The sequence below is a fragment of the Cyprinus carpio genome, chromosome A21 (genome assembly GCF_018340385.1).
Source record: "Cyprinus carpio isolate SPL01 chromosome A21, ASM1834038v1, whole genome shotgun sequence".
Taxonomy (NCBI): Eukaryota; Metazoa; Chordata; class Actinopteri; order Cypriniformes; family Cyprinidae; genus Cyprinus; species Cyprinus carpio.
Window position 1 is genome coordinate 7768943 of NC_056592.1, and position 12982 is coordinate 7781924.

General features: G+C 36.4%; 1 protein-coding gene and 1 pseudogene across 1 annotated transcript; both read right to left on the reverse strand.

Moving 5' to 3' along the window:
- Positions 1 to 276: 276 nt before the first annotated feature.
- Positions 277 to 7043, reverse strand: LOC122134745 (annotated as a pseudogene).
- Positions 7044 to 8971: 1928 nt separating this feature from the next.
- LOC122149284 (glutamine synthetase-like) lies at positions 8972 to 12161 on the reverse strand. The gene is made up of 6 exons (XM_042778834.1): positions 11216 to 12161; positions 10969 to 11130; positions 10620 to 10766; positions 9969 to 10096; positions 9694 to 9893; positions 8972 to 9284 (listed from the first exon to the last, which is right to left on the reverse strand). Exons 1-6 carry the CDS (start codon positions 11382 to 11384, stop codon positions 8972 to 8974), a joined length of 1119 nt encoding a protein of 372 aa, XP_042634768.1. The 5' UTR covers positions 11385 to 12161.
- Positions 12162 to 12982: the final 821 nt, after the last annotated feature.

A 12982-nucleotide genomic window follows, 5' to 3' on the forward strand; every position in this document is an offset into this window, starting at 1 on the left:
TCATTTTTGAACCTTTTCGTCTAAGAGTGTAGCGTTTACTGCACTTCGTTATTCTTCTAATGATTCAGTCGTTTTGCACATTAATTCCGTGTTGAGGAAAGTCAGCATTTATAGAATTCAATTTACATATTAGGCCTAGGCCTATATTTTTTTTTTTAAGTGATTTATTTATTGATCTTTATTTTAATTCTTACATTTAAAGAAATTTGATAAGCATGCAATATTAAATTGGTATTCATTTCTTTTAAACAACCATTATTTGTTTCCAGAATTCCATTATTTCAATTCTTCCTCCTCTTGCAGCATACATGTGTGGGCAATTGCGAAGGTCACAGCATATGGGTCACAGTTGGCGGCAGGACGGCGGTCCTCAAAGTAACCACATTTGTTCTTAGCCACCCGATAGGGGATACGAATGCTGGCCCCACGGTTAGCAACACCTGCTGAGAAATCATGGATGCTGGAGAACACCTGACAACCTACGAGTCGTCGCTTGTTGTCCTCGCCGCCGTTTGGGTCATAAACACGAATATGCTCTGCGTGACGCTTTCTCAGTTTCTCGATGGCTTTATCAATGTGCCTGATGTAGAGAGGAGGAGGATGCAGGTCAGATGACATGGCAAAACACAGCAACATAACTTCCTCTCTTTGACTAGTGTGTGTATGCAATTCAGTACATACTCAATTCCTCCTTGTCTCTCATTTGCACTGTGCTCACATTGATGTGGCAACCGGCTCCGTTCCAGTCTCCTGTCATGGGTTTTGGATCCAGAGTGGCCACCACTCCAAAATCTTCACACACCCTGTATAGCAGGAAACGTGCCATCCATAGATGATCTCCCATCTCAATTCCTTCACATGGACCCACCTGGAACTCCCACTGCAGAGAGAGCAAACTATCCAGACTGGCCTTTTTTTTTTACTTTTACCAATGGTACAATAATGTACTATTTGTATGGTCACTAATAACCCAATTAAGTAGAAAAGTGAATATTGGTTCACAAAAAATTACCTAATGATATCATAGTTACCTGAGAGGGCATGGCCTCTGGGTTAGTACCACTGATTTTGATGCCAGCATACAGACAGGCTTTATAATGACACTCCACAATGTCTCTGCCAAAGGCTCTGTCAGCACCAACACATTGGTAATATGGGCCTGAAAGAAGAAAGACACAAAATTAAATTTTTGGTTAAAAAATTGTTGTACTGAAATCTGACTCTCCGGACAAAATCACACTCCCCTTTACATGCAACACAGTTGAACGCAGCACTTGCAGTTAAACCTTCAGCGGTTTATTATTAGCCTTTTAGTGATCTTTTTTTCCACAGTTGGCACCAAGAACGAACATAGAAATGTTGTCTGATTAACAAGCAGCTAACGGATACAAAAACGCCGACTGGAGAAGGTCGTCAACGGAATTAAACCGCAATTCCAAAGTAAAAGTGCAACTTTTACACTGAAATTATTAACTGCGCCAACTTTATCATCTCGCAATGCTCTTCCCATAAAACCTGCTTTTCATTGTCAATTAAATATTTATTTAATCACATTTAGTTTGTTAATCTGGGATGAATTTAGTTCTCGTAAAACAGCTAATATTTATTAGCAATATTTAGGGTATTATTATTATTATCACGCAATATTGATTGTACGATCAGTATTTATTATTTGACAGTGCCTTTGCATTTGTGTACTGGTCTGTGTCTCATTTCACTGTTTTTTGTTGTGTTTTCTGCATTAATGTTTTTCTATCGTATTAGTCCTTTTATGTTCTAGTAAATTTTGTCTAATCTCCTTTTACTTTATGTTTAATTATGTTTGTTTTGTTGCCCCTTTGTCCTGGAAGAACGTTGTTTGATTTCACTGTGTACTGTACAAACTGTTTATGGTTGAAATGATTATTAAAACTACTTTGACCAAATTACCATGCAGTATGACTCCACTCTTTTTTGATAGATGATTGACACAGTTTTTACATAATTTTTTTTTTTTTTTTAATGTTACCCACAGCTTCACATAAACTTCACTAAACCTTACGCTCTTAAAAATAAAGGTTCTTTGCGATGCTATAGAAGAACCTTTTTGTCTAAATGGTTCCATAAAGAACCTTTAACATCTGAAGAACCTTTCTGTTTCACAAAAGGTTCTTTGTGATAAAATAAGGCTCTTCAGATTATAAAAAAGGTTAGAAAAAGATTGTTCTTTAAAGAACCTTTGACTGAATGGTTCTTTGTGGAACAAAAATTGGTTCTTCTATAGGCATTTCTTGCTACTTCCAGGTAATGTTTCTTCCACACTTTGGTCATCTAGAAAAAAAGTTTTTATGATGACACTAATGTAGGCTGCATAGTCTATGTTGTAAGTTAACATTGGTAATATTTTCATAAATAATTTGTTTTTGAATTTTTGGTTACAGCATATTATTCTGGAACCCTTTGCCTGATCTTTTATAAGCTCGAAAGAGGGCTCTGGAAACAAAACACAGAACTTCTTACAACATTCTGTCTGACAGTAGAACATGGTTTTACACTTTGCATGCAACTTTTTTTAGAACGGGTTGGCTACATATCAGTAGATATCAGTACATATCAGTAGCCATTAGTCATTATACAAAATCACACTCCCCCCGCCAAACCTGTCCTGTTGAAGTGACCCGCTGTAAAGGTGCTTCAGCTAAGTACTGAGATAAAGGTATGAATACTTATGCAATGTACTTATTTCAGTTTTGTTCTTTTTAATACATTTATGAAGTTGTGACAGTTCTGTTTTTTTGCTTTGTCATTATGGTGTATGGAGTGTAGATTGAAAAAAAAAAGTAATTCAAAGCAGTTTAACATAAGGCTGCAACATAAAAAACTTAAAAAAAAATGAAGGGGTATAAATATTTTTTATAGGCACTGTATATATATATATATATATATATATATATATATATATATATATATATATATATATATATATATATATATCTAATCAAGACTCATTCTTCCTCAAATCTGGCGAAGATTTTGTACTTTGCTTTATCAACCATTTCTGTGCAGAACACCTCATAATCTTTTTTTTTTTTTCGAAATACAAAAGTGAACCGTTCTACTTGAGAACTTTCTGCCCACACAGCTAATCCTTTTCAATTTCTGTTACCACACCAGTCTGCGGCAGTCCTGGTGTCTCTCAAAAAATGTTTTCCTGCTTAAAAATCCTTTTCAATTTCTGTTACCACACCAGTCTGCGGCAGTCCTGGTGTCTCTCAAAAAATGTTTTCCTGCTGTGAAAAGAAGAAAGTCAAAATGTTTGGTGTATATACTAATGTTACAATAAAGGTCTCAAACTTGTAGATCATTACAGGCCCTGCGACCTGCCGCTGCCAGGATTTGCGGTTGCTCTCTCTCAGGGAGAAGGTGAGATCTACAGGGAACAATCAAAGCGGTGCAAATATGTGCAAGTGTTTGTTCGTCCGTTTGACTAGAAGCGTCTCTGCTGATCAAAAAAGACACCAAAGTAGGTGCGAGAGCGATTCGAAATCATAAGGAGCCGTCTGGTCTTTATAGCTCTCACGATTGTCACACAATGATCGACCTGCACAGTGCAAACAGCCAAAACCTGGATATTTTAGGCAACATTAAAATTCTTGCCGGGACGTGTCCCATATGAACCAAGAGTAGAGTAGAGTAGAGTAACCAAAAACTGTACTCAAGTAAAAGTAAAAGTACTTATAGAAATATTTACTCAAGTAAAAGTAAAAGTACTAGTCTGTGGTGCGTTTCCCAAAACCATAGTTGCTAACTAAGTTAGCAACTTTGTTGGTTGCAATGCAATTTCCCATTGCCAACCAACTAAGTTGCTAACAGGTTAGCAACTATGGTTTTGGGAAATGCACCACTGGATAGTTAGGCTACCTGAGTAAGAGTAAAAAAGTATCTGAAATAAACTACTCAAGTAGTTAGTTACTAGTTACTTTGGGTCATATACTGAATTATCTAGAGTCTATTTTTATTTAGATATATAGATAAAATGTATGTTGTGTGTGTGTGTGTGTGTGTGTGTGTGTGTGTGTGTGTGTGTGGGTGAGTGTATTTCATCAGCCTTTACTCCAGTCTTCAGTGTCACATAATCCTTCAGAAATCATTCCAATATGTTGATCTACTATCAATGATGTTCTTTTTATCTTTCTATTCATCAAAGAATCCTAAACAAAATGTCACAGGTTACAAAAAATATTAAGCAGCAAAACTGTTTCCAGCACTGGTAATAAATCAGTATATTAGAATTATTTTTTGAAGGATCATGACTCTGAAAACTGGAGTAACAGCTGATGAAAAAACTGATTTGCTTCACTGAATTAAATTATATTTTAAAGTATGTATTATATATGTATAAAGCAGACAAAGAGAAGAGTGAAAACTTCTCACATGACGGCTAAGTTACCGAACATCTGAAAATAACGAACCAAATGCACATTGACAGATCTTCTTCTGTCTGTTCTGAAAAATGTAAACAAATGTATATTTCTGCAAGCATAAATATTGTGGAAATATGAATATTAATTGTGTCTAGGCAAAGGCATTCCTCCTGGAACAGAGCTAACACGGGTTTGGCGGGTATTTATTTCATACTCTGTGTCATCTTATTTAATGTAAAAATAATATATTTTTTTAATGTATAAGCAGGGGAGTCATGCACTCATTATTTTTTGAGGGGGCACGAGTTGGGGTTGGGGGGGGGTCATGTGACACACATATTGGCTAATTATTATTAAGCATTATTTATTTTTCATTTTTATTAGAAACATTCCCAGACGCATGAACTATATGATGAAATATATCGATACTCACCTTTATAGATTATGTTAGATCATATGCGATGGTCAAAGCAGCCTAATAATGTAATCTATTAACTATGCATAAAAACCTGTCTGTTTACTTAAGTAACCGATATGGATGTCATGCCATAACATTTTTAATACGACTGACTTTATATTAAATGTGAATTTAACATTGAAAGTTAATGTGATATAAAAACGGCTAGCCTACTAATCTTTCAGAAAGAGAGCAAATAACATTTACATTATCAAAGAACATTTTCACTGAGAGTCTAGAGTTCAATCACTCTCAAAACTCCCATTAAAATCACTGAAACTGTAAACACTGTGAAATCAATATCTTATTTGTAGATTCGTACACACAATCTGCACTTTGTTGTTTCTGACGAGAGAATTCGCCAGAAAAGAGGTATTCAGCCAGCAAGAGTGAAGGAAGCACCGGCATTTTAGTGATTACTCACCCGAACACCTCTGATTGGCCATTGCATTCATAAGCTCACCAGAATCTTGTGTGATTGGTTATAATGCGCAGTGCTGTAAAAACGAGTCTGTCTTATGGCTCAGCGCCAGCCAGCGAACACAGATCTGAATTTAGCAGCTGATGATACTCGCTGAATGTTCTCACGCAGGTGTGATTATCAAATATAGAAATTATTCATCGGCTATTTTTTGTCTTCTGGAAGCTGCATTCAACTTGGCTCCCCTCTTTTATAAGTTACACGTACAACAAACTATTGTCATAGTGTTATCGTGTACTGTAATCGAATGTAGCCTGAACCGTAGACAGCACACGCGGTGTTCATCTAATAAAGATCTTAATCACTAGCAAACAATAGCATTTGCAGATTTGCTTTCAATTGACTGCAGATCCAGAGCCAAGTCTTCAACGCTCTTGATGTTCTTAAACTTTCTGTTACAACTCTGAGTGAACCGCTTCAGACGCTCAGAGCGCGCGGCAGGGAACTGAACGAATCATTCAAATTGATTCACGAACCAATTTACTGGTTTGCCAACTGGTTTGATCAAGCCTTTGAACAGAATTGACTCAAAAGAATGAATCATTCGTGAATGGGCATCGCTCATTGCCCAGAGAAAAGTAGACGGCGCATTTGGAATAAACTGAAGCACATAAAAATAAAATAACAATAAGATAAACTAACAAAATAACCAACTAAAACAATAACGACGTAAAATTACAGACCCCCCCCCCCACCACCACCCAAATTTACTTAAGTAAGAGTAAAAGTACCCATCTTTAAATATACTCCAAAAGTATTAGTTACCCAAAAAAATGTACTCAAGTAAATGTAACGAAGTAAATGTAACTCATTACCTCTGTCTTTTAGAATGCAATATCATTGTCCACATATGTAGCCTACAGAGGACATTGTGTATTACTGTTTACTCTTTCGCACCCAAGACTGTGGATGTAACAACTGATGGTAACATTTAGATAACCTTGTGGCTTGGGAAAGCCAAGTCTGGGCCAGCCAAAAGGGTGTCCATCCACTCCTAGGAGAGTATATTCTTGCTCCATTCCAAACCAAGGGTGAAGCTCTTTGACCTTCTCCATGATTTTGTTACAGCTGTTACGGTGGTTAGATTCTAAGAGAAAATGTTTAGATAAGGATTTGGGTAAGTATGAGCAGTTTTTACAATGTTTACATATTTACCTTTACATATATTTACATTTATGCATACATACATCATGCTCTACCAGCTGAGCAACATTAACATTGGTGCAGAACATAAAGAACCCAATGTGAGTTTTATATACATTTTACCATCATTTCAGCCTTTCATACCTGCAGGCTCCCGGGTGTTCTTGAGCACCTCACAAAGGACCAGTTTGTTAGGGTCCAAAAGAAAGGGGTCCCTGAACATGCAGACAGGAGCCAGTAGCATCTCAGTGCTGAATCCTCCAGTTTGCCCAGTGATATCCCATTCAGGTATATCTACCAAAAAAAAAAAAAAAAAAAAAGGGATAAGTATAAAGCATAATAAACACAAGAAAACCGAAAACATATATTATGAAGAAATTTCTGTAGTACCATCTATGGTTTTTGGTGCAAAGTCCATGGTGCGAGTCTTGTAGCACAAGTCCATTCCACAATAAGCGATCCAGACGTAAGTAACTTGACAGAACTCTCCCTGGGGAAGATTGAGGTATCTCTCCCGCAAGAACTTGTTAAGACGTGAGCTGTCAGATACGTAAGACATACTGGAGCAGATAGGATGCAACAAAACCAAACAAAAATATTAATGGTATTACTTCTGTGGATGCCTTTTTCTCTCTCTGATTTTCCCAGGCTACACTGAGACTGGAGTAACAGCTGAAGAGATCCACATCAATCATATCTACTGTCACCTGAAGGAGGTCCTCTGGGTTGCAACTGCCAATAAAACTCATTCAAATGTTCAAACTCTATTTGAAACTAAAGAAGAAATAGTGAATAACCTGTTTTAGTGTGAATTATCTCTGTAAATCTGATCTTAGGTCAATAGTTTTCACATACTTTTTTTTTTTCACAAATGTGAGGTTGGGGCAGGTTTTTATTCATGCATTTCTGTTGAACAGTGCATCCTGGTGCCATCACAAATAGAACAATGTGTCCCTTAATGAAGGAGAGGGGGTCAGTATCAAATGTGGCAGTGAGTATCTTGTGTGGCCACCAGCTGCTTTAAGTATTAATGCATCTAATTCTCATGGACTACACCAGATTTGCCAGTTGCTATGAGCATGCCCACCCATTGCATCACCATACCTTCAGCACTAAAAACCAGACATAATTCATCAAAGCCAATCTGATTGGATAACAGGATAACTTTTGTTGCCCTTATGCATAGATGAGCCTGTCTGTGGCTACGCAGCCCTATACACAGCAGAGTGTGTTTCAATGGGTTACACATTTCTCCCATAACCATCATTAAATTTTGTGTGAATGTGCCACAGAAGAACTTCTGTTGGCTTGGACCAGACAGAATAACTTTTGTTGCCCTTATGCATAGATGAGCCTTGGGCACCCAACACCCCATTGCCAACCCACAAGCCTTGCTATTTCAGAGATACTCTGACGCAGTCACCTTGCCATAACAATTTGGCCCTTGTCAAAGTTGCTTAGATCTTTATTGCTACCCATTTCTCCTGCATCCAACACATTGATTATAAGAACTGACTGTTTGCTTACTACCTACCTATAAGATGATCAATGATATTTGCTTCACCTGTGACTGGTCATAATGTTTTGCCTCATCATATATGTGTGTGAATGTCTACATGTGCAAAATTTGTACACGTACACATACACACACACATATATACTGTGTGTACACACACACACACACACACACACACATATAAACAGTATTGAATTTATCTGTAAATAATTATATATATATATATACATTTATGCAAAATAAAAAAATTAAATCCATCTGTAAAAAACATGCTTAAAAATCAAAAAGTGAAAGCCTTCAGGTGTACTATCGTTATTAATGCTTAAAAAAAAAGTGAAAAGCATTTTTTTTGACACTACCGTACAAAAGTTTGGGGTCATTAAGAATTTTTTTTTATTTTCTTTTTTAAAAAATTAAAAAAATAATGTTACAAAAGATGTTTCACCAAATCAGCATATTACAATTATTTCTGAACTAAAGACTAAGACTCCATACTGGAATAATGGCAGCTGGAAATTCAGCTTCGCCATCACAAGATTAAATTAAATTCATAAAAAATGTTAAAATGATTTTTTTTTTAATTGCAATAATATTGCCAACATTTTCTTGCTTTTACTGTATTTTTAAATTAATGCATTATATTTTTTAAATAGCTTTTTTAGTTTTCACAAATAAATGGATTAAATTAATGCAGTCTTTGTGAGGATAAGAAACATCATCAACCTCATCAATCTTGAGCAGCACAGATATATTTGTAGTAAGAGCCAAAAATACATTGTATGGGTCAAAAATCATTAGGATATTAAATAAGATTATGTTCTGTGAAGATATTTTGTAAGTTTCCTACCATAAATATAAGATTTTCAAATAGTTTAATTTTTTTGCACCCTCAGATTCCAGATTTTCAAATAGTTGTATCTCAGCAAAATATTTTCCTATTTTCTAAACAAATAATAGTTTCCAAAAGTGTGTTATTCAGTTTCATGGGTATCTTCCTCCTCTTGCAGCATACATGTGCGGGCCATTGCGCAGGTCACAGCATATGGGTCACAGTTGGCAGAAGGACGACGGTCCTCAAAGTAACCGCATTTTTCCTGTCCCACCTGACGAGGAATACGGATGCTGGCCCCACGGTTAGCAACACCCGCTGAGAAATCATGGATGCTGGAGGTCTCGTGGCGACCCGTGAGGCGACGTTTGTTATCTTCTCCACCATGTGGGTCGTAAACACAAATATGATCTGCATGGCGCTTGCTCAGTTTCTCAATAGCTTTCTCAATGTGCCTGATGCAGAGAAAAGAATCATGGAAGTCAGATAACATGACCTAACACAGTTCGCTCCAAGGATGACTAAAATGGTAATCGAATGGAAGTTCACATCACAACTTTAATGATAACAACACAGAGGAATAATATCATTGGAATCACTATAAGAACAATTTATTTCCATCTCATGGACGATAAAATCAGTCAATCAGAGCCAATCAGACAATCAAGTCATCCTGCTTTTAAGAGCTTGAGCACTAAAACTGCAGCATGTGCTTATAATAAACAGATCGTTGTCATGCGCTGGTGTGGAAGCAAATATAATTATCATTCTTAGTGTGAATGGACTTTAACACAACTCTGTTTGTTTTTTAGGTGTCTTTAGTCTTTCTGTGACTTATGAGTGTGTGTATAACTCAGTACATACTCAATTCCTCCTTGTTCTCTCATTTGCACTGTGCTCACATTGATGTGGCAACCGGCTCCGTTCCAGTCTCCTGTCATGGGTTTTGGATCCAGAGTGGCCACCACTCCAAAATCTTCACACACCCTGTATAGCAGGAAACGTGCCATCCATAGATGATCTCCCATCTCAATTCCTTCACATGGACCCACCTGGAACTCCCACTGCAGAGAGAGCAAACTATCCAGACTGGCCATCCAGAACATGATACTTAGTAACTATAATTTAACAGTAGTTACCTGAGAGGGCATGACCTCTGCGTTAGTGCCACTGATTTTGATGCCAGCATACAGACAGGCTTTATAATGACACTCCACAACGTCTCTGCCAAAAGCTCTGTCAGCACCAACACTGCAATAATACGGACCTGACAGAAAAGAGACACAACATAAAAAACATTGCCATCTTTTAAATATTAAGATGTCACAGATGGCACTTTATTTGTACAATCAGACATGTAAAAATTCTAAAAATAAAAATGTCCAAGTTTTTCCCCCCATACAATTAAATTGAATGGTGACCTTGAGAGTTGGGAGATTTTTGATCTCTTTGAATTCTTCCATATGGCAGTATCATCTATCAATGTACCACTGGAATAAAGGTGCTGTAAGTGATTGTTTTCTTATATTCCACTGCTCTTCAACCACACATCTCACCAAAATCCTAAGCCCTGTCAGCCAACCAAAACATGCATTTTTTTTTTTTTTACAAACAGAAAGTGTTTTCCTTATTGAACATGGCCTGCTTCCAGATTCTTCTTCGGTGTTTACAAAGAACTGGTGTGGTTTCTCATTGCACAGATTTTAGGGTTATCTGCCAGGTAGGAGGGATATTTTACAATATGTCTGGCATTCAAAAATCCTTTTCAGCAGCTTGATACAGGATTTAACCTTGTGGTTTGGGGAATCCAAGCCTGGGCCAGCCATAAGGGTGTCCATCTACTCCAAAAAGAGTATATTCCTGCTCCATGCCAAACCAGGGGTGAAGGTCTTTGACCTTCTCCATGACCTTGTTACAGCAGTTACGGTGGTTTGATTCTAAACGAAAAAAATTTGTTCATGAGTTCTACACAAAATTAATTTGTATTATTGCTACGAGAAATTTTGGAACTCAAATGAATCGCTGTGCATTTTAACTGTACAAAATTTGGTGATTATAGAACTCTAGCAAAAAAGGTTTGTAGTTTCATCTTTTATTTTTCCAACTTTACATAATTTTTTTATAGTGGATAAACTCTACCTGCAGGTTCTCGGGTGTGCTTGAGCACCTCACATAGCACCAGTTTGTTCGGGTCCAAGAGGAATGGGTCCCTGAACATGCAGACAGGAATCAGTAGCATGTCACTGTTGTGTCCTTTAGACTGACCCGTGCTTGAGCCATCAAAATTCCATTCTGGTAGGTCTGTTAAAGAACAACAAGAACAAAAACAAAATAAGAAAAAATAAAACGTTCAAGATGAAAGTGAAACCAGTCAACACTTTGCTACCAGCTACGCTCTTTGGCTCTGAATCCATGGTTCGAGTCTTGTTACGCAGACCCTCTCCAGAGCCATCGATCCAGACGTAAGTGACCTGACAGAAGTTCCCCTGGGGCAGACTGAGATACTGCTGCCGCAGGGCCTTGTTGAGACTAGAGCTGTCTGATACATAAGACATACTGAATCAGATGTACAGTAACCAATGAACCTGGAGAGATAAAACAAGACAAAAACTTTGTGTTAAGGTAGTGCATTTAAAAAAAAGATGATCTTTTTGTATGATAAATAACAGCATGTTACTTGTTTAATAAAATAGCATGACAATTCATTTGAAAGAAATTACATCTGATTGTTATGCATTCCTCAAAATGAAAGTAAAGAGACAAGTCATAAATATTCTACTGTGTACTGATATTATGATATCATAAGATAATTTATTATTATTATTAAAATATTTTAAATAATTGTTACATTTTCATTGATTGCAATAGATAGCAAGCAACAAACAAAATGTCAGTGCTCATTAATGTACCATATTAATCGTACAAATCAAAGATGACTTACTCAGAGATGTATATTTTACTCCACTTCAAATGAAGACTGAAACCCTGTACACTGAAACAGGCAAATTTAAGGCAGCCTGTCATTGAGGTTATGTTGTATAGAGGTGTGACGTAGATAATATGGATGACCCCCCACCCTCCAGTGAGATGCATCACTTTGTTATAGTCTAATGTCTCTTCATACAATATTAGAGACTTGAGGATGACCAGTGCGTTCACTGACAAATAAACCAGCTCAACAGTTTTCTCACCTCAGCTCCCCTGAACACACAATTACACACTAGGCTTATTGAGAGTTTTTTTTTTCCACTGCAAAGAGACATCAGCACAAATAAAGCACTGAGGACCAGAAGTTTTTACAGTCCAATTAGCCTCTGATGTGCCATTAACAAACCTGCTGAAATGGTCATTGCTGTAAATAACCTGATTATTAAAGCTGATTAAATAAACACATACAGTCTTTTGCAAAAATGTAGATGAAGCAAAAACAGCCTCTATTATTTAAAAGGAAACTGCTCGTTTGCATCTTAGTACATAGAAGCACTAATTTTTATAGGCCACTAAAATGCTGTAGGGAAAACATCCTACAAACAAGCAAAACTGGCATAAGCAACATGTTGAAGATATTTGCAGATAAAAATAAAAACAAACCAAAACAAGTCAAACTAAATAGAAAGTCTAGTATCAGCTACAATCTTTGTCTCAGGATCAATGGTTCGAGCCTTTTCACACAGACCTTAGTTTTAGATATAAGAATAAGATATAAATAATTCTGCACTTCAAAAACAGTATTTTTTTGTTTGTTTGTTTGTTTGTTTTTTACTCAGTATTTTTGTCATGTTTTCCAGTGGAAATATCAAAAATAAATAAATTAAAAAATTAAACCAAGACACATTTACTTCAAAACAAAACCATCAAAATAAGTGATTTTATGCTTAAAAAATAATAATAAAGAAAACTGTGAGTGGGGAAAGAAAATGAATTCAAAGGGAAAACAGAATTATTTTTTCTAACCCCACTGATGGATATTTTTTCTTGCGAAATTCACTTCATTTTGATACATGTTTCAGAAAATAAGACTACAAAAAATATCTTAAGTTATTTTGCCTCTTAAGAAAATGTATCTTAATTTAAGAGTGTTATCTATACTGGAAAACAAGACAAAAAAAAAAAAAAAACGAAACACTTTTAGGATTAATTGGAGCAGCAATTG